Here is a 20,922-nt window from a genome sequence, read left to right as displayed (position 1 = left end):
TATACAACCGTCTCACTTTTAGGAAGTGCTGTAAGAGCAAAGGATGGTCCGATCATAGAACATTCCTCAGCACCGCTGACATACGTCAAAGGTCGTAGTAATTCAGCGACCAGAACCGATCTATTACCGATTGGTGTCTGGCGAAAGGTTAAGGATAACATCGTCTTATGCAAGAGAATGTGAAGGGATTTATAGCCGCTACATAGAGGCAACAGAATTGCGATAAATCGCTATTATAGAATTTCAACTTTGTTAGCATTTGCCAATCTACGCCAAATAGTAGTAACTGGTCAGCCGCAACCACTGTGGCCTTTGCTTAAGGCAATATAAATATCGAAATATTTAGCGTCTTCCAAGATAATGATTTTAGTACGCAAGATCGTTATAGAAGGCAGAAACGCATACAAGCTACTAGAACATTATCTTGCGGATATCAGTTTCCTGAGGATACGTACTTTACGTCGGAGCGCCGGGATGCAGCCAGTCTGAAACAGAATGCTTACATTTAAATCTTGATGTCTATTCGCTATGTAATAAATTTGTCGACTGGGACCATCGTCACCTCGGTTTGTTATATGCGGCAGGCGAATAAGAAAAAACGCATGTGATCCATAGCAATCTAGACTCTCGATACGTTTTACGACTGAAGTCCATGTGTTTGCTTGCCAATGCTTATGGCGTCGGTACTCGCCACAAAAGTTACATTTCACTGCCGCATTTGAGAATAAATTCTATCATCACCGTGTACACAGCGCTGGAGAAAGAGTCGTCAGAATGGTCTGGCATGAGTGGACGGCTCCCCCGGTACAACCGACTTTCCTCGGCATAGATGTTCTGCCGACATTTCTTCTTCCGTAAAACCACGAATTTACTAAGCCAAGTCAAATCTATATCTATTCCCCGAAAAATTAAATCCACATGCCTGGCGCATAACTGCTATTTTAAAGGTGGCAAACTCCACATCACTGTCTTGGTTCGACATATCCCTTTCATATATTCCTGCAGCTGCAATCTTGTCTAATTTTTCGAATACAAATTTCACAAAGCAATGATCAAAATAATAGCATTGGGGGATGACAAATAACGGAGTTGATGGGACAACGGCTCCCACAACGCACCAAGATTGGCGGGGCAATCATCGCGCGGAAAGGGCTGAATTACAAATAACTTGTCAAAGAAGAAATTAATATATCAGTCGAGGAAGTTTTTCTTAGAGCAAAAATGGTTCAGACAGCGTGGGGGTACCATTCCCCAAATAAATTTCGATGCACTATATATCCACCATAACTCCATGAGTATTTATACACCATGGGTCGTGTGCCAGACTATTCCATGTTCATGTCAGTATATCCTTAAATGGGTTTTTCCCGAACTATACTATCAGGACTTTTGTCGCTTTATAGTTGAAGCGAATACACGGTTTATGAAGACAGTTCACACGCGTCATAGTAATGATGTGCACAATGTGCTCTTGCCTGTCTTGTGCATTACGTTCATGTGAAATTATTCCGGATATACGTCTAAACAATAAATTACTTCATCCAATAACAACAAAAAATACGATACGTATCCATTCCGCAAATCGGGGTCCCATTGGGAGAAAACACTATCTATTGTGCTCTCAAACTCTTCCTCGTCCTCCTGCCTCTTTTCAAAGGTTCCTCTACCTGGGCTTCTTTTAACTGGGAAGGACTTTCTTGCTCCCCATTCTTCAGCAATTTCATCAACTTTCGCCTCTCCTCAGCCACACTCGGATCCTCATACATCACCCGCATACTACTATCACCTCCATCGACTTCCCTATTATTATCCCCAACCACCGAGCTTCTCGTAGTTCGTCTCGCACTTGTTCGATTTCTAGCTGCTCCTTTCAGACAGGATGAACCAGCAGCACCGACGGGCTCCACTACGGGGAGTGAATCAAGTTCATCGAGTTCGAAAGATTCGAAAGGACTGATAGACGACGCAGCCAATGGTATCAATCCCATTGGATTCATATCTGAGGATATTTCTGATATTTGTTGTTGAGAGGCTTGTTTTAGAGCCTAACCGGGAGAAGATGTCAGTAAAAACCGGCGATTATATATCAGTTCCAACCAACCTTGCGTCTCTGGGGTCTCTGTCGTTTAGCATTTCGACCGCCATTTAGGACATCATCTTCCTCAGACGTATGTCGTTTCAAAGCCCTCGTAATACTCTCTTGTAAAGCTTTAGTGGCCTCAGGATCGATCTTCGTAGGTGAGACAGATGTTCTGCTTCCTTGCCTTGAAAGTTTCATCGGCGAAGGTGTTCGCGAAGAAGGAATCTTAGCTGTAAGTCGCTCTTGTTCGATTTCTTGCCATGTAGGTGTAGGTACTTTGCCTTTACCGACTTCAACAGAATTATCAGATTGAGTAGAGGAACCTCGAGAAACACCAAGGTGTTTTATAGATTGTGCTGGCTTCGGAGATAAAGATCCAGACTGTGGTGGCACAGATGCGATTGAAGATGACTTCGACAGTGGTAGTGATTGCGCTTGAAGTCCATATTTGGCTTGACCGAATGAGAGAGATGACGACGACGACGGTGTAACTTTTGCGGATTGATGAGAAAGATCGGCATTGTGATGTGGATTAACAGATGATCCAGAATTGTCAGCTAACATGTGGATCAGTTTCTGATTCCAAGAGGCTTGGCTGAGGCACATAACGCACTATTAGTGATATCACTTATAGCATTTCCAATTTCGATTGAGGGGAGATCTTGCGGCACAGCCTTCGCTTTTCCTTTCCCCTTCCCCTCTACCTCCATGGGGACACCGACGTCTAATTCCGACATGGCGCCCACCCTGGGCATACCCCCAGGCACAAGGTAGCCCTCGATGGGAGGAATTATGCCAGTTGAAACAATAACACTCAACCAGCTCATTTTGACCACCGGCTTCCCCCATTCACATGCTTTGACAAATTTTGGTCCAGTACCTGATGGACAGAGTAGGTGGGTCGTACGTTTTGAGAAGTTAGGCGCCAGAGTCATGCCCAACGCCCGTAGGAGACGTCGCAGTCCACAAGATTCCGATTGGTCAAAGCCAGAAAGGCTGAGAATGATTTTATTGGCACCTGAGCAGATCGAACTTAGGATTACATTTTGAGGGGAAACTGACGAGAACCTTACCTGAAATGGGGACGTCAATGGCAAGGGGGATGAAAGAACTATCTTTGTCAGGCGGAAGGAGCTGATCTTCAAAGATACACCGCTCTAGCCAACACTCCGTACGATATTTCAATCTTGCACTCGCATCCATCTCCTCGCGATATAGTTTACTTCCGCTAAGAAATTGTCACTACCAAGAGCAATTAATTAGAAACCTAAGCATACCTGACCAGGCGAACAATAATAAAATCTACTTCCTCATCGAGCTCGCTGACCATTTGGCCACCATAGGATTCGACAGCATTCTTCACGTTTTGAGATTTAGCTTCACCCAGAGCGCTGAACTTGTAGCCGGCGAACATCGAGGTTTTGGATGGCCCGGCCACGGGTTCTTCAGCAGATGCGGAGCTTTCGCCATTCGGCACTGCGGCTAAGGGAGTCGCTGGTTTCATGAAAACGTTTGTACTTGTCGTTGCCCGCCTGAAGGGTTGTGTCCTGCCTGCCGCACCTTCATTTTCTTCGTGTAGTGTTGGAGCGAACGACTTTGTACGCTTAAATGCCGATATGACACTTTTCCCAAGTTCCTCATCAGGAGGCTCTGCCCTCTTCTGGAATACAGCTGGCGCAGAGGCTGTTCGTACTAAATCTGTTCCAGAAACTTGATAGCCGCGTCTGTTTAGAAGACTGCCCCAAATTTGAAGCGTTACAGCTGGGAGAACTTTGACGGAGGCTACTTCTTCATCGTCATCAAGTGAAGAGGTTTGTTGCTGAGGTTGTGGGGATGATGCTTCATTCATTTCGGAAGGAGGCTCCGACTGAGGAGGGGAAGTTGGTACTAACAGCGGCTTCTCAGTAAATGAGATTCAGCACCCGACTCCAGTCATACCTTCTCGCAAACTTTTGCGTTCCGGTCGAGGTCGATCTACTTCGTAGCGACTCTCGTCAAAACGACCTGACGACAAACTTAAAACAGTGTCACAGCGAACTCCATTTGATGAACGCACCACCAAACTCAACGCAATCCCAAAACCAGTCTTCCCAAATCAGGTGGATGACGGCTTCCTTCCTCTTGTTGAATTTGACCGCGTAGCGCATCTTATCTGTTTCCTCGTCTCCCGAGCATAAAAGATGTGTCACCTTGACGGGACGCTCCAGATTCTTCACGTATACACCTCCATGCTTTGTCACAAGTTTGTTAATTTTCACGCGCCGTTCCATGTCTGTAATGCCAGATAAACATAGCATGATGCCTGAAAAGATGGGTAGGCAGTGAGCGGCCATACTCTAAAATCGGGTCAGAAGGGATATGAAGGGATCGAAATTTCGAGCACACCTCCTCAAAATCAACGTCATCCCCGCGTAGCCAGATGTCATAGTTATCAGTCACCCATGAAGGCTTCATGATGGGTATTTTACGTTCCAGTGCACACTATCAGAAGCTAAGTCAACATATCTGCATTAAGTTTCCGTTCCACTTGCCATATACTTTGGTCCACCATGATCCTCTGCTATCAAGTGCGTTACTTTGTCTGTGAATGCACTAACATGTGTTGCTCCCAGTTCGGCAGCCTTCCTAAATAATGAAGGCTACGTCGTATTCATTTCACGACGAAACTCAGAATTGATTGATCCACACCTTGTCCCCGATACCAGTGGCACATATAATCAGGTTTTTGAAGGGCCTGGGGCAAAAATCAACGATGGCAGTGTCTTCGCTGCCAAATTGACTGTCTGCAACCAGCAGTTGTTCTGATCTGTCGCGAGCCAAGGAGTGGGCGGGAGCTGGCCGTAGTTTGACATTGGGAACCTAAGCCTGACTAGTTAGTATTCGTAGAGGACAGAAAAGAAAACGAACTTTGCTGGATTTGTTTGTTCTGCGACGCATCTTCAACGAGAACGTTTGGCAGACGCGAACATGTTTACTATGATCTCAGATCTACTTAAGGGCAGGTCAAGACGCGCTCTATCCGAATTTGGCAATGCCTTTTAAGGCACCACCCCCATCACAGTTTTCGGGACATAACTCACGTTCAAATCGAATTATCGGGCGCCTTTCAAAGCTTCAACATGGGCCTTGGTGGTGAATGTCATCGGCAGGCAAACATCCTCCATTCTAAGTTAACAGTTACTAGAAACAGCTTCGTTCTGCGACGATCCAAGATCACCTCACTCAAATCAAAATAATTCTTTTAACTTCGCTCATTTCAATTCTAGACAGCGGGAAAAACGGCTTTGTAGATGTGATGTGCCTGACTAGAATGAAAGTACAAAAACATCCATACTTCTTTCTATTTAAGTCAACAAGGAACTCTCGACTTCATGTTCAGTCAGTTCTTGGAGAAGCGCACAATGAGTGTATTGAAATTCATGTACTCGAACCAAAAAATAACAACCAGAACAAGGACATTGCAAGATAGGGGAGAATAGGGAGGTATCGCGGGCGTCGTGGAGTCATTAGAGGTCGTTAAGACAGCATACTACATAGCAAGAAGAATATAATATCAAAGCAACAATATTGCAGAGAAGAAAGGCAATGAAGATTGCGCAATAATGAAATCGTCCAAAATCGATATCAATGCGAATGTAAGAGTCGGAGGTCAAGCATTGCTACCAGCAATAAGAAAAAAGAGAGCAAAGGGAACATCCTCTTGGAACATAAATGACGACGGGAAGGTATGAATATGAAGCAAAATAGATACTCCTGCGGTTTAGCTCTGAAGTCTAAACGTTTGGAGCTAGATGTACCGCACCAAACCGAAATTAATGGGGTGCTCAAAGTTCGAACCAACCATATTATGAAGCACCAGGCTAGCACCCCTTTACGCATCGCATTACGAAAGGGGTAGGGGGTGAATAATCAATGCGTGTCAACGCATCGTTTCGTAATTCTTCCCTTCTTCCTCTTGCTCTACTTCCTTCAGCTCGAAGCATTCCAACTTTCATCCAAACCACCCGCCCAGGGCATACTCAACGGGCTCATCGGAGGACTTGACATAGCACTCCCACCCCCAACTCTTGAAGGCGCCAAATGTGCCATATTCGGACTTTGTAACCCTCCATCTTCACTAATGACCGCTAGTTCATGGCCATGACCAGCACTAGCATTTCCACTCGAGCTTCCATCTCTTGACAGTACCATCCCATCACTCCCACTCCCACTTGCATTCCTTGTATGATGATTATTGAAGGCCGAAAGAGCAGGTGAGATTGGAACTCCATGCGCCAAACCACGTTTACGATCGTCAGAAGTTATACTTCCAGACCGGGCGAAAGATAGAAGATTACTGCTACCGTCACTGGCAGAACGTGCTGATGGACGCGATGAATTAGAGCCGTATGATAATTCTCTTCTGGATGCCGGCGCGGATCCTGTTGATCGTGGAGGAGAAGCAGTCAAACGAGAACGCATAGAGTAAAGCGAGGCTTGTTCGGAAGTCAAGTCTTGTTGATGAACGTATTGCGGCTGTGAGACAATTCAACGTCAGCATTCAATTCCCACTTTCTAAAGAAGCATACTTACCAGTCCGAAGGTTGTCCTTCTGCCGTGATGTTCACCTTCACCTTCGCCTTCGCCACCACTAGTTGAAGCCATGGACCTCCATCCTTCGCCCGCAACTGGGGGTTCTTCTTCCAAAATATCAATCGTAATTCCAATTCCAACGCCATTATCCTGATCACCAGCAAATGACCCAGGTGACGGTACTGTGCCACTAGACAAATCCGCCCACGACTTTGGTGTCGGTATTATACCCAGGCGAGGTTGGAAGATATTTGGCCTGGCGTGATTAACGATCGTTGCATCCGAAGTAGTTGAAGCTTGATGAGAGAAAGTCGAGTTAGAACCAAAAGATGAAACCGCTGAAGGAGCGGGCATATCAAGAATGTCGAGATTTGGAGCAAGAGTCTGACCAAAGGGAGTTGCAGCTGGGGAATCGGTCTGCGGAGGAGCTCTTTGTTGTGCGGAAGGAGCTGACGTTGAGCTTTGACCAAGGTGAGATGGTACAGAGGGTCTGTGCTGGAAACCTGATGGTCCAACAGACGGAGGCGGTGTAGGACCAGGCGCAAAATCTGAAGGTGTAGCAGCTCTTGGTAAAGGCGGCAAACTTGGTGTACCAGGTAAGGACGAAAGCGCATCATGGTATATGGTTCCACCCGAATTCTGACTTTTCCCACTGACACTAGAAAGAGGTCTCGATCCGTCCGGACCGAGGCCAAGTGTAGAGAGACCAGGTCTCATACGGGCGACCTCGCTCATTGGAGGAACGGCGGGAGGAGCCCGTAAACGTCCTTGTTCAGGATCCGAATCCGAAAGCGGCGACGATTGTAGAAGAGGTCGTTGTTGTGATGAACGAGGACTTTGACTCCTTCGCCAAGTGAGCCTACTAGCTATAGCACCTAGGAAAGATGTCGACTGTCTGCTAGTATCTGATTCTTCCGTAATTGGGGATGGCTCAGAAGGCGACCTTGGACCGAGTTCCTCGACACGAACTCTTCTGGCTGTCAATAGAGTCGCGTTCTCGTCGGAGTCCGGGGGAACGCTAGACGAGTGGTGAGATAGAGCAGACTGGCGTTGTCCAAATGGTGGGCGGGGTAGTGCAGCTTCTGCAGAGCTCATTGCGGGATCAACAAGCCTGGGAGGGGGTAAAAGCGAATACGCATAGGCACCAGTATATTCGCCTTCTCCATTCCCAGGTGGCAAAACATTTTCATCATTCAACTGTTCCATCTGTTCTGGAGTCAAAATCGCCCCACCGGTCATTCCATGCTCGTGTTCTTCTCGAATGGGGCCAATTCTATTTTGAATTCTCGATGGATTATCTTCAGCAAGCAGTGTGCCATAAAACTCTGATTTGGAGGACCCAACGCTAGGTTTAGAGTTCTGACTGGGATTGGATGATGTTCCACGAGATGAGTTGGTTGACGCGAGATTAGAAGTAGTGGTTGGCGGCGCAGGTATGCGAGGAACTTTTGGAGGCACGGGAGGTTTGACGCCCACTTCCGTATACGCAGCACCACTAGGGCCAGCTTTACCCCTGGCGCCTCGGGTGTAGCCACTGGGACGAAGGAATGAATCACCTTCCTCACCACTGTGCCTAGGGGAGCCTTCACCAGGTTCGCGGCTACCACCTTGACGCGGTACGACGGCGTAATCGGTACCAAGGTTACGATCATTTGCACCAGACCGACGACGTTTGCCTTTGAAGAAAAGATACGCGGCGAGGATGAGAACGAGAAGGAAGATGAATCCAAGGACACTAGCGATGATAACGCCAATAAGTTGACCTCGGGTGAGAGTATCGCCGCCTGCAGGACTTGAAGTGTTCGTCGGTGCTGCTACAGTCGACGACGATGAGGGTGATGTTACAGAGGATGAACTTGATAATGAAGTAGAGGACGGTATGGAAATAGAAGATGAAACTGAGGACGAAAGGGTTAAAGAAGATGAAGTTGTAGAGGAGGGTGTCGCAGATAGAGTAGTGGTCGTTGAAGTGGAGGGAGGAGGCGTCAGACCACCGTAAGTCCAGTCTGGACCCAAAGGAATCTACACCATGTTTAATAACTTCAATATCGCCAGGGAATTATATGGCAACTTACACTTGGGCCGTAATAAGTCAACGGCAAGAACAAGATTGTCGTAGAGGTGATAGGGACTCCATTCACATCCGGAACGACGGTGGGAACGGGCGTGAGCCAAGGAGGATATTCTTGCGTCGGTGCAGCCATTCTTTTGGCTCAAGTCCGAAGCGTAGGTTTCCTAATTTTGCTATTTTTTTTTATGTTTTTGTAAGTGAAGATCCTATAAAGTCGTCAGTAGTGAGCGTAGGTTCTGAGAGATCCATTATCAGCATTTCATGCCAACAAAGTCCAAAACGCTCACTGTTTTACAATTCAAATTCGATCACAGGTTAGGTTCGGATTAGAGGGGAGCGCGGGGATGGGAACGAGGAAGAGTGGAAGGGAAATAAGCAGGGTAAGCGAACGGAAGTTGAACTATGATCACGTGAAACTGAATACAGAATCCCGCGCTCCGGGCGTCTACTCCACTTTACGACCCAAGCTTGTGGATGTGAGTTCTCTTCGTTGGTGTCCTGGATACGATGGGAACCCGCAAAGCCACGTAGCAGACCACGTTTTGTAGTCTTTTCTTCTGCGGATGCCTTGAGTCTTTCATTCGGGATCATCTATTTTTATCTGCTGTATCATTTTCGATCATCCGTTCATTTCGTCATATCTAAATTGCCTCATCTTCAACGATCATGATCGTTTATCGTTTAGACCATTGAAACTAATAACTATTGCTCTGTTAAATCCCTGCATCCGTGCGTCATTTAGGGAATTTGAATACCTGGGAGAAAGGTGTTGACAGTATTGTTTGTGCGCCTGAGAACCCCATACAAATCCTAAGAGTGAACTTCCAAGAAAAGCTCTGTCGCCCTGTCGCTCCACTGGTCAATATTTCAATCTCGATTATTTATAGATCCTCTGAATTCACCTATTCACACCCAACCCAGGAGGCTCTACGCTTCCTTCCCACACTACAAGCCTCGTTCTTTCAACCATGTTCCCGCCATCCTCTTCTATCATTTGTATGTCCCACACCAACAGTATTCGTAACAGCATTGGGCATAATAGTTTAACACTGTCGGTACATAGTATTCGGCACGTGTGTTCACACGAAATGCGGTAATGGACGCAAGACCCTTGTTGTAATGAAACACATGGCATACTAAGTACTCAGATTAAACTTATTAGTCCCAAGTTCCCCACTAATCTTGCCACATGTTTTCCATATAGCCTATTTCGCAACGTTTACCAAAAAAGAAAAAGAACAAACGCGTGCCGGGCCTACAAGGTCCGGAAAGATCTGTGCTTGATGAGCAGTTTCCTGTCGTGCTCAACTTAACCAACATTTTCGTCATGCCAAGTGGTAAATAACTATTTTCCAACTCCAAAATTCGGTACTAATTATTGATACAATCAATCTGTATACCGGTATAAGATTGAAAAACTATGAGGCGCCAAAATACAGTATCTCGCAAGCTACCTTACTTTCTTCTTCGTCATCACTCAACACTGTCTAAAAACAATTTCTTCAGTATTCCCCAAAACCCAAACATGAAAAGAACTACTCACATTAGTTCCAACTATTATACCATCGGTAATATACACATAATCATAGTCATACTCTTCAGAAGTAACTTCAAAATACGGAAGGTAGGTAACGACAGGCGGCAGAAATGTCTCGCCCTCTAAAATATGCTCGTCCTCAAATTCCTCCGGGATTTCTCTATTGTATCGGCGGACATGGTATATGTTGTAGTCTTCGATCGAGAACTGACTCACATCCGGCACAGAGTAAATATGGTACTGCCCGTTTGTCGTGGCAGTATGTCCCAAACCTCCCATACCGCGTTGTCGACCTCCAGTATGTCTCCAAAGTGAAATACGCGGACCCCATTCATCCCAATTCATCGCCAACGACTCCACATCTGCCGGAGTGGTAGTCAACCATTCGTTTCGAGAGGGAAGAAGTTTCGTGATAGAATTCCGATGAAAGATCAATGAATACATCTCCTCGTCCTCTGGGGTCAGGATTTCCCATCTGAAATGGGCTAAAGCCAATTCTGGGCGAGAGATGAAAGGAACAGAGGGTGGCACGTATTTGGGAAAAAGACCGTCTCCTGTTGGATTTGGTACAGATCGGCACTTTGCCCACCTTATGGTGTTCGCGCTTGGATTTCTCATAGTAGGGAGTTTCAAGCGTTGGATAAGTTTGACTTGTCCACCGACGGAAGAGGGAGGTATGTAGTATATCACCATGGACCACGTGTCGTTGTCGGGGAGCATTATAAGATCGTGATCAAGAACGATGAAGCCGGTATTCGGTACCGGAATAGGTTCCTACATCGTATAACTTTCATTCAACAAAAAAAAATCCAATCATAACATAAGTGAGAACACACTCACACATTTAGGATTGCCCGTTTTCCAATTGTAAATGTACAATAATACCAAGATCTGAACGTCGCCACCCACAGGCTTGACGTGTACTTCATTCGTGACGACAAAATTCTCTCCGAAAACCTCCATAGCCATTTGGATAAATGCATCTTCCCCAATCTCGACGTCGTCAGGTACGCGATAGAGAGAGATACAAGGTTTTGTCGCAAGTGGATGATGCTCGCCCGTAGAATGTTTGTAGAAGCTGATGTTGCATTCGCATAAATAGCGATGTCTTTCAGGTTCAGGCCACGCTTTCCTAAAAAATAAAATAAAAAATTGGATGAGATATGACGATCACTTCCGCCACATCAATCTTTTTAAAAAACTCACCATTCCAAAACAGCAATGAGATCATGTTCAGCAATGCAAGTACAAAAATAACTCGCATCCACATCATTGATTGGGATAAAATGATTTTTCAAGGGTTCTTCGACCGCTTTCCCTGGCCACCTAGGTTTGAGTCCAAAATGATCAAGCATCGATAACGAGTCCACCGCCTCCACCACACATTCGTCATCCGTTGTTCCTCCAAGAGCCAAAACATGACCTCGTTCAATTTGCCAACTCCAACAATCATACTCTGGCCAAGGAACGCTTCTTTCCATAGTTGGATCCAAGGACTTCCAAGAAGCTTCTTGGGCTCTGAGCATTTGAAGTCGCTTCTCGATGGATAAATTACACCCCGGATTATCCATAACCATAGCCACTTGGCATTCGAGATGATATTGTAGACGAATAGACGTCTTGTATAATTGTGCAAAAAAATGGTTGAGAGCTTGAATAGCATAAGCATCTCGAACATCCAAATCCGAGTCGAGTAGAATCGTGAGTATAATCTCGAGAGGAAGTTGAAGTAGTTCTGGCATGGTAGAATGAGTGAGTGAGGGTTGCCACTGAGTTGGTTGTTTGTGAATGAGAAACGGAAAAAAACAAATGTAGATTCGTTAAAAATCAGTAAGGATCAGTGTGAGAATCACGGAAATGAGCGCTGAAATAGATGATGGGACGTCAGGTACTGCTTCGCCAAGAGAAAGAGATCGAATCTGCTTCCTGACCGGGACCTGTTGCGTGAGTAAATAGAAGCCCGGTAGATGTTACAGCTGTGGCATCCGACCAACTTGTGACCAAAATAAAGCAAGTCCGTATACTATATATGTAAAGTTCAAAGAACTCAAAACACGCACAAACTTTCGCAGTACGCGCTCATAACCATAAGTACCCAAGTCTCGAGACACAAAGAGCGATCAGACATTCATAAAAACAAACACGGTTTATATTAGATAGCTATGAATGTTAAAAAAAAGTCGAACGAGGAGAAGGAGGGAGTAGTAAAAGAGTGAGAATACAACGAGCTAATTAACTAAGTCAAGGAAAGCAAAACAAAAGAAGAAAAATGGAATTACGGATATAAATTGTCATTAACAACAAAAGCAAGGATCTTTTAATTTTTTTTTATAAAATCCCTTTCTTTGAAAGCATTTAGGTAGCGGGGGGTCGAGAGGAAACACAACAACAAAGCTACGAGATGCACGTCGACAGTTGTTGAAGATATATAATAAAAAAGAGAGAGGAAGAGAAAACGGGAACAGATGAAAAAAAAAAAAGAGAACATATTATAACGGAGAAGTGACGAATCTGAAAAGAGACAGAAAAAAATATATGCAAAAGAAAGATAATGCGAGGCGGGAAAACAAAGGAGGCAATGGTTGTTGAAACATTTGGGATGTAGAGACGTTTGAAAGATGCGCACAAACGACAACAATGTCAGCTATGACAACGATATTTGAAACACCTTGACGAGACGAACCGATAATCCGATAACAAAGGGGCGGTATGCAGTGGAGATAGATAGAGATGATTCCAGATTATTCAAGAAACAGCAGAAACTCTACACAAACCATTAGTAATCGAAAAAGACGTTAACGAAAAGAACAAATACCTAATATGGACAACAGGGGACGACGATAATAAAGTCATCCTGCTTTTTCTCCTTTCGAATACCTTTAAATACTGAAGCTTCGTCATTCACATACTCATCCTATCCCTCTCGGGACTTCCACTTGAGTCTGATGAAACTGAAATCGCATCGGCACCACTACGACCTACTCTCCTTGTCGCGTTATGCATGTACGACGATGAAGATTGTTGTTGTTGTTGCTGTTGTTGAGGTCCAGGCCCAAACCTTGCTCCTCCTGATCCATACATGTTCGACGGTGAAGGAAACGAAGGTTGTCCAAAAGTTGGCAATGTAGAAGGCCTACCAACAGCATGACTATGACCGAAATACGATGTGGGGGTTTGAGTAGGAGGGGTCGTGGTTGACTGATGCTGATGCGAATGATAATACGGTGGTTGTGCCAGATAGGAGGTAGAACTCGATGAGCCAGTAGCAGTAGCACCGATCGCAGAAGATGAAGAAATCATGGACTGGGGATTAGTTGAGGTCGTAACAGTAGTGACATGTGGAGAGGGATGGAGGCTATGATGTCTGTTGTGAGGGTGATGTGAAAGAGCGGAAGACGAAGACGTTTGTGGTTGTTGTGGCGGTGGTGGTGCAGAACCTACAGGTATGGACGATGGAAAACTCATCTCGCCCAATGGCGCTGATGAAGACGGAGGTGTACCAACAGGAGGCGTTCCACCCACAGGACTAATACTCGCAGCACCTGAAGCGCCGCCAACAGTTATGCCAGTTGTTCCGGGGATCGAAGGTTGTCCGAGAGTAAGCCTCGTATAAGGTCCTCTTCGCGTACTTTTCCCCTTTTTCGCCTTCAGAGAGAGAGAAGATGAAGCGCCATCGTCCATATCTTGATCACCGTCAGAAGAATCCACTTGATTGGCCAGTTGGTTACCGATGCCACCAGGGAGGTCGCGAGTACCATTGTAAGGAGCGGCATTCCTCCTCTTACGTCTCCGTTCACGTTTGTAGCCTTCGCCCTTTGAAATATCGACGGACCAGTACCGTCCTTTTCCAGGTTCGGTGATAGGTCGATCGCAAGAACGAAAAACTTGGTTTAATGACAAGTTGTGCCTGATGGAGTTCTAGAATTTGAGTTAGAATCAAGCGGAAAAACAATAGAAGAATTTTTTTTACAGACCTTCCAAGCCGAGCTCCTCAGCCTTGCAAAATATGTGAAGCGATCTTCCAAAGACTGATAGATCTCTTGAAGTGTCAACCTGCCTTTCACACTTCCATGTATGGCAAGCTTAACAAGAATCGGTAGTGGCTGTTGAGGTTTCTGTCCGGCGGGTGGGTCAGGCAAAGCCCACAAATCCACATCTGTGCCCTCAGGGATGCCAATCTGATTCCTCAGATACCGATCGGTTTCATGCCATTGATGCGAGCGTTCGGGTTGCTCGGCCGGTGGCTCAGATCTTCGTGGTTGAGGCGGCTCTGACTGGTGAACATGAGTCGGGGGTGAAGAAGGTTCTGGACCAGCAGAAGCGCGTAGTTCCATAGAGACCGGAGGTAGAGAGGGAGAGTGAGAGTGTTGTAGCACTGGCGTGTAGTGACCTTGAGCGAGACTAATATCAGAGCCTTCAGAGGACGGTGAACTAGGCAGGTCTCTCTGGTATGTTGGGGCGATGACCGGACGTGGAGGGTGCGGCTGGGCAGCGTAGGATGCCTGTTGAGCGTAATTGAAATGGCGCTGCGCTTGGAGGGCGAGGGGGGGCGGGGCAGCATAGTTGGGTGGGATATACGGAGTGTCGTTCAGGACTTCTGGTTGCCTCGAGGAGTATGAAAGACGAGAATAGTCGTGTAAATAGCCATTATCGTAGCCGTGGTGAGTGTATTCACTCGGATAGGCGCGGTGGCGGCTTGGCTAGTCACGAACAGGGTTAGTTTGAGCAGTGTGAAAGTACCGGAGGGGACTGGGGACTTACGGGGGTGAGGTTGTGAGGAAACGAGTTATCTGGGGGAAGAGAGTAGGTAAGAGGACTCGGATGACCCATGGTTTGATCCTGGCTCCTGGGGGGAAGGTACGGCTCATCGGTGAGGGGGGCTACACGAGAGTCGGGTGAGCCGTCCGATAGAAAGGCATCCCTAGGAGGAGGGTGACCGAGGGAGTGAGCTTCCGAGCCCTCGGAGGACGAGTAGTAGTGTTCCGACACGGCGTTTTGGTGTGAGGGGAAGGTGAGAGAAATTTGATGAGGGAACATCTGAGGCGGATAGCCCCGAGGTTTTATGAAAACACGGACCCACAAGAACAAATGGGGTGATGAGGTGATGACAACGAGGGAACACATGACCAGGGCGCAACAAAGCAAAAAAAGTACAAGGGCACGTACAAGCGTGAGCGGGCGGGGTTATGGGATGCAGGCACATGACGACATACCATCGGGGACATAAGCAGTGACATAGACGCTGTGGCAACAAGGGGCAGAGCAACAGCAAGGGCGAGGGCAAGCCGGGAGGGAGAAAGACTGGCGCAGAGAGAGAGAGAGACTAGCCCAGGAGCGGGTAGAATGCTGGACACACACAGGCGAAACCTGGGGCCTTTTATGCAGGCGAGGGCTGTCTGATCTGACATCACGCCGTGTCAGCGTCTGTACCGGGGACCTACAGGTTTTTGCCATAAACAGCAAGGGCGGGCACCTCAGGGTTGGCGTGGATTGGTACGGACCCAGTTCGGGTGGGAACTTTTTTCTATGCAGCCACTCCATATGGCAGCCCGCCTGATGGCGGCACCAAAATCACCTTTTTAGGCAATTGGCGGCCTTTGTTGGCCCCTCCCGTCTCTCGTTTGGCCACCAATCCACCCAGTTCTTTTTGGGCATGATTGGTCCACACCTACTTTTCGCTCATTGGCTCCTCCCCATCACATGACCCATCTCACGCCTCCCCTTCCCCTGCGCCGTGCATCCCCGCTGCGGCGCCCGCTCCTGCTGGCCGGCCAAGGAAGTCACTCACCGCTCGGTTCCCGCGCAGAGGGTCCCCTTCTCCCTCGAAATACGCCACGGGTCAATTAAAGCCAGATTGTGTGGCCGCGACAATGCGCACGGCGGTCCCTGTGTGTCTGTGGATGGCGGTTGTGGGGACCTCTTGCCACGCAAATCGCATCTGCAGGGGTCGGCGCTTACGTAATACCATCTGCTTCTCGTAACCTAGTACGTCAAGTCTGGCGCATCAACAATCCCTCAACGCCTATTCATGCTGGTCGCTCTCCTCTCGTCGGGCGGCATAACAGTACCCGCTTGCGGTTAATGGGGTTCTGATGGCTTCTTCGGCAATGTCCTCCCTTGCTTTGTTCGTCCCTTACGTCTCCACGTCGGTCTCTTCACCCTGCGCTTGGACTCTTGGGAAACTCGACTATCCCAAAGCATCACAATGACAGATACCAATCACCACACTAGTCTCTCTTTTTTTTTTCCTCTTGCGCTTGTCTTGTATTTTTTTTTTCCAATGTTCACAGCAACCACACTTTACTCCAAAAATATAGCTCCCGCATGAATTGCTTTGCTTTTTCGGATAACATTTTAATCAAGATTCGATCACCGCCGATGCGTCCACTCAATGCTATCGCATGTCTAATCAATTTCCGCTGTCCACGCCAAGATCCGCATCGATCATCAAAATATGAAAACAGTATTTTTTTTCCTGAACCTCTCTTCACCCTTGCCATAGCTACGATACTAGTACTCCAACAAAAGTGCACGCACGCATGGAAAACTTTTACTCATCTCATAGCCGGTGATGCAGAAATACAAGGTATGTGAATGCGGCGCACTGTTTTCACCGTCGAGTTGATGGAGTGTTCCTAATATATTCTATTCTCCTTTTTTGCTCATTTTTTTAGTTGGCTTCGAATCGCTATCAAATGGAAACACCTGATAATCAGAGAGTTTCCATTATGGGATGCTTATCGCTGTGTTCATCGCCTCCAGCATTCTCACAATTTCTTTCGCTTTCATTCCAAGGCTCCTTCCTATATATATTTCGCGCTGTTAAAGAGCTACGTGCTCCCTATAAACATTCTCACCTCTTCATATTCGTTTTAGATTATCATTATCCTCGGAACTACCGCATCAACATACTAAATGAACCCTAGTTAAGACATATGTCAAAAAGAGCCGACTTGTAAGCGGTCACAAGATATTTCATATCGAATTCGAATGATACTATTCGAGTTAAAAGTTGGGAGAGTAGGATATTCGTGTGTGCCCGTAACTCTCCATATAGCTTCTTTTCCATTTTATTTTATCTTCCGTGGGCTGTCAAAAAGCACCCGTGCAAAAGGAAGATGATAGATCTCCGTGATTGTATATATCGTATACATCTGTCTATTCAATGAGCAAATTGGATTTAGAGATGACGAGTTTTCTAGAAGAAGGCAAAGAAACAGGCGGCGGTTGATTTTCTCCGTTTGTAAATTGAGACTAGAAGGTCAGTAGTACTTACATAACTGGTTACTTCGTATAAGATCATGGTAAAGCGCGGATGTAGAATATCCAGAAGTGAATAGATATGTCATATTAAGTTCTCTCGTCTGGTCGTTCAGTTAACCGGGAGTTCGAGGGTATATTTTACCGTTAAAATCGCAAAAGGCATTCGGTGAAAAGAAGCCCGAGGCGAAAAACTTTGAGAAACCCTGCCCTGTCGTATACGGGGTGTTGTAGAACAGGGCATCGGTACACGACTGTCATGTCATCGATTCGATAAGTAGATCTGATATTCGTTTGGTAATAATTAGAACCTGAATTTCCATCCAGCGGTAGAACGAAGTTATCTCCAAAAAGAAATGGTAAAGAAGATAGTTTCCTTGGTATGTATGAATGATTCGGGTCGGACGCGAATTCTCTATGGCAAAAAATTCCAGCGGTCTCGGAGGTTTTGAGGGAAGAAACCCGATAGTATTCTAGAACGAATATGGTAAGGAAAGGGCCGACCATCTTGGAAAACATACTTACCGAGACTCTTCGTAAGTAGGAGTTTCCCGATCATTCGGGTTACTGACTGGAGTATGTTCAGTTAACTCGTGATACTCCGCTGATAGTTTCGCTCTCATACGGCTGTTGTCGATGAGATAATGTGGGCGTACCAACGTAAAAAGATATTGCTCGGGCTTTGACATCAGAAAACACATTGCACCCATCAGAAACAACTGATTTCTTTGGATCATTAAGAAGCAAACGTTGAGGTTAGAAGTTAGAGCGGTATATTCTGTTTCGCTTATAGAAATATTAATAACGTACATGAACTCAGAAACAAAGTAGAAAAAAAAAAAAAAAAAGAAAACTCCGCGATCGGTTCTATAAATCAAGTTTTAAAACCAGTCACTGTTGGATCTGCCACGTTTGACATCACTTCGACGCATTTTTTCAGATTTTCGTCTCGATTTTTCAGCTTTTTGGTGTTTTTCTACTTTTTGTTTTTGTGCTTCGGATGGCTCATTTTTGATGAGAGCTTTCGCTGCCGATAAAATGGTTGCATGCAACTGGACCATGGGATACATCATTTAGTAAGTTGAAATGACAAAATGAAAGACCGACCTTTGCTAAACAATCGTCTACATTCTGCGCCTGAGAACGGGTTGTTGTTGATGAAACTTGTATGCAATGTGACGAAGCCACATAGTAAGACTGAACCAAACAAGGTTATTAGAAAACGGCATTTATTGTCAGGATTGAAAAACTTTACGCATTGACGAAGTTCAGATCGTGCCCAAACGGGTATCCAAGAGCTATTTAACGAACACTTGATCACAGCTTTCGTATTCACTTTATTGACATTCTAACGGATAGAAAATATATAAGTGTTTCCTCGATGACTTTTATTTTTTCATTAATTACCTGACCACCAGGACCAGAACTTCGTGCAAATTGCAACTCGACGGAACTTCTAGGTATTGATACTCCTTCGAATTCGGAAATCCATGTGCGTGCTTTTTCTGTATCCTCTGGCGTATCTAGCACGCTGAGATTGGGAGGGGTAGGGAGAGAACTTGAATACCGGCATAAAGCAAAGGCAGGGCCTTTTAATGACACGCTCCGACGTAGAAGAGCCACAAGAGACATGTTCCGTGTTCTATGAACGATGTAATGGGTGTTCCGTTTGAAGACGGTGCCAAACAGAAACAAACAGACAACTGTGATTACATTATTTGTTGCAACATCACCGTCGCGTCTTTAACCACAACCACCATGAGTGCCCGCATGCCTTTTCTGACCCTCGGTGGTGCTCAACCCAAGTCTTCTGCTACTGCTGGTTCTGGAAATACGCCCTCTTTTATCGCGAATGCTGCTCATCCTTTGAATCGCGTATCTGGCCAACCCGATACTGCTTCGCTTAACAATAACCCTCTCCCGCTTGCAGGTCTTATTGGGCAACGTACTTTGTCTCATGGTGTCTCTGCTGCTTCAAAGAATTCTTCTGGTCTCGATATCGTTCGCCCTCTGACTACGGCTCCTGGAAGGCATGATTCTCCGCAGAACCACCTAGCGTCTAATCAGCAAACAGGGGAGAAAGATTTTGACCGGATTGTTTCTCCTACTCCCCTTCGTGCCTCTCATCAAAACTCACCTTTATTAACCTCTCCCACCGAGAAATTCAAGACTCCTCTTCGTCCTTCTCATTATGATGACCCCTTTGGAGCATCCCTGAACTTCTCTACAGGCTTTCTCGGGTTTTCTAACGCGCATATACCCACTGATATTCATCAACGAGGACCCCCCGTTCATCAATTACCTTCTCCCGACTCCTCCGATCAATCTGGTGCTTCCGCTGATCATTTTCAAACCAATCCTGCTGCTTCTTTCCGGACTTCTACTCCCCACATGCGCGGAAGTGAAACTGAAATCATTCGAGCTCACAGGGTGTTTCCGCAAAATAATTATAGTTCGCGTCAACAGAGGAGTCGCCATCCGGTTCAACAGCAAGTCGAAGTTTCGATGAGCCGTAAACGCTCTCGTGAAATGTACGAGCTGGATAATCGTGATCAAGATCAGCCTGGTAAACGGCAAAAGTTTGTACAGCAGCCTCAAGTTCGACGAGTACTTAATTTCTCACACTGTTATATGTCACGGCTAATGCTCGAAAGGATGCTGAACGTTCGGTTGCCGATTCTACTCCCGTTGACGATGTTCAGCACTCCTCGGGATCTGATGTTTCGTCCCATCAATGCGTGTTGGATAAACTCTTCTCCTTCAAAGTAGAGCCGTTTTTACAAAGTCGGATGGAGCATTTCAATGATCGCGTACGTTTTTGGCAAGAAGCTTCCGAAGAAGAGTGGGAGGAGGGTCTTCAAGGTATGTTATCTTTCTCCGTTGGACGGTGTGTATTGATAGATCCATCGACATTCAGAATTGAAAGAGAGGTTTGATAAAATGCTACAACAGGTTTTTAATTTCTGTCTGCGTTCTAATACGCAATCTCACGTAATCTTTTCATACAGACACAAGACTATATGAAGTGCGCGTTACGAGGTTGATCATCTGGTTATCTTCTAATCGCAGCTTAGGAGGAAGCAAAACATGGTCGCGACTCTTGAAGACCGTATCAAACAACACCAAGGACTGCTTAGTGATCGCGAAAAGGCATTGATGGTTGCGAAGGAGAATATGCTTGCCGCTAGTCAAAACATGTTGGCTAGATGAAGAGGGTACGCGTTCGGAGTATGTTCTGCAACACGGATTGCTGTCGCTTCTGTATCAGTTGGTCTGGCTATTCGATTTCATGATGCGTGCTTCTTTCTTTTGCTTTCAATATTTGATACTGGCTGCTCAGCATCGTAAATTCCAAATACATAACATTTGGTCACGGTTACATCGTCTGGGCACCGAGGTGTT

At 46.1% G+C, this 20,922-nt stretch overlaps 5 protein-coding genes across 5 annotated transcripts; 1 reads left to right on the top strand and 4 right to left on the bottom strand.

Moving 5' to 3' along the window:
- Positions 1–1,598: 1,598 nt before the first annotated feature.
- On the bottom strand, positions 1,599–5,018 carry AGABI2DRAFT_183783 (hypothetical protein; the record flags this gene model as incomplete). The annotated part of the gene is made up of 13 exons (XM_006458896.1): positions 1,599–2,045; positions 2,102–2,637; positions 2,694–2,804; positions 2,838–3,098; positions 3,154–3,308; positions 3,358–3,562; positions 3,599–3,967; positions 4,019–4,084; positions 4,137–4,416; positions 4,466–4,561; positions 4,612–4,719; positions 4,769–4,939; positions 4,988–5,018. Coding segments are annotated over 13 exons (2,824 nt in total), but the record flags the coding sequence as incomplete, so codon positions are not given.
- A 538-nt stretch (positions 5,019–5,556) lies between these two features.
- AGABI2DRAFT_183782 (hypothetical protein) lies at positions 5,557–8,908 on the bottom strand. Its single transcript, XM_006458895.1, has 3 exons — positions 8,728–8,908; positions 6,653–8,674; positions 5,557–6,595 (listed from the first exon to the last, which is right to left on the bottom strand). The coding sequence occupies exons 1-3, from the start codon at positions 8,854–8,856 to the stop codon at positions 6,050–6,052; spliced, it is 2,697 nt and encodes an 898-aa protein (XP_006458958.1). The 5' UTR covers positions 8,857–8,908; the 3' UTR covers positions 5,557–6,049.
- Positions 8,909–14,004: 5,096 nt separating this feature from the next.
- AGABI2DRAFT_66190 (hypothetical protein) lies at positions 14,005–14,594 on the bottom strand (the record flags this gene model as incomplete). Its single annotated transcript, XM_006458894.1, has 2 exons — positions 14,005–14,178; positions 14,235–14,594. Coding segments are annotated over 2 exons (534 nt in total), but the record flags the coding sequence as incomplete, so codon positions are not given.
- A 3,931-nt stretch (positions 14,595–18,525) lies between these two features.
- On the bottom strand, positions 18,526–19,195 carry AGABI2DRAFT_200823 (hypothetical protein; the record flags this gene model as incomplete). The annotated part of the gene is made up of 3 exons (XM_006458893.1): positions 18,928–19,195; positions 18,776–18,868; positions 18,526–18,717 (listed from the first exon to the last, which is right to left on the bottom strand). Exons 1-3 carry the CDS (start codon positions 19,150–19,152, stop codon positions 18,526–18,528), a joined length of 510 nt encoding a protein of 169 aa, XP_006458956.1. The 5' UTR covers positions 19,153–19,195.
- Positions 19,196–19,270: 75 nt separating this feature from the next.
- AGABI2DRAFT_177081 (hypothetical protein) lies at positions 19,271–20,895 on the top strand. Its single transcript, XM_006458892.1, has 5 exons — positions 19,271–20,127; positions 20,175–20,382; positions 20,438–20,472; positions 20,529–20,545; positions 20,595–20,895. Exons 1-5 carry the CDS (start codon positions 19,279–19,281, stop codon positions 20,728–20,730), a joined length of 1,245 nt encoding a protein of 414 aa, XP_006458955.1. The 5' UTR covers positions 19,271–19,278; the 3' UTR covers positions 20,731–20,895.
- Positions 20,896–20,922: the final 27 nt, after the last annotated feature.

Source organism: Agaricus bisporus, assembly GCF_000300575.1.
Source record: "Agaricus bisporus var. bisporus H97 unplaced genomic scaffold AGABI2scaffold_3, whole genome shotgun sequence".
In the NCBI taxonomy this organism is placed as follows: domain Eukaryota; kingdom Fungi; phylum Basidiomycota; class Agaricomycetes; order Agaricales; family Agaricaceae; genus Agaricus; species Agaricus bisporus.
Note: the sequence above shows the minus strand (reverse complement) of the source record. Positions and strands in the feature narration are given on the sequence as shown.

Excerpts from the sequence above, each read along its gene's own strand:
- AGABI2DRAFT_183782 (XM_006458895.1), bottom strand. The coding sequence starts at position 8,856 with ATGGCTGCACCGACGCAAGAATATCCTCCTTGGCTCACGCCCGTTCCC. Across the intron at positions 8,675-8,727 it reads TGACTTATTACGGCCCAAGT|ATTCCTTTGGGTCCAGACTG; the intron begins GTAAGTTGCCAT and ends AACATGGTGTAG. Across the intron at positions 6,596-6,652 it reads GAAGGACAACCTTCGGACTG|CCGCAATACGTTCATCAACA; the intron begins GTAAGTATGCTT and ends ATTGTCTCACAG.
- AGABI2DRAFT_177081 (XM_006458892.1), top strand. The coding sequence starts at position 19,279 with ATGAGTGCCCGCATGCCTTTTCTGACCCTCGGTGGTGCTCAACCCAAG. Across the intron at positions 20,128-20,174 it reads AGCAGCCTCAAGTTCGACGA|GATGCTGAACGTTCGGTTGC; the intron begins GTACTTAATTTC and ends AATGCTCGAAAG. Across the intron at positions 20,383-20,437 it reads GTGGGAGGAGGGTCTTCAAG|AATTGAAAGAGAGGTTTGAT; the intron begins GTATGTTATCTT and ends ATCGACATTCAG.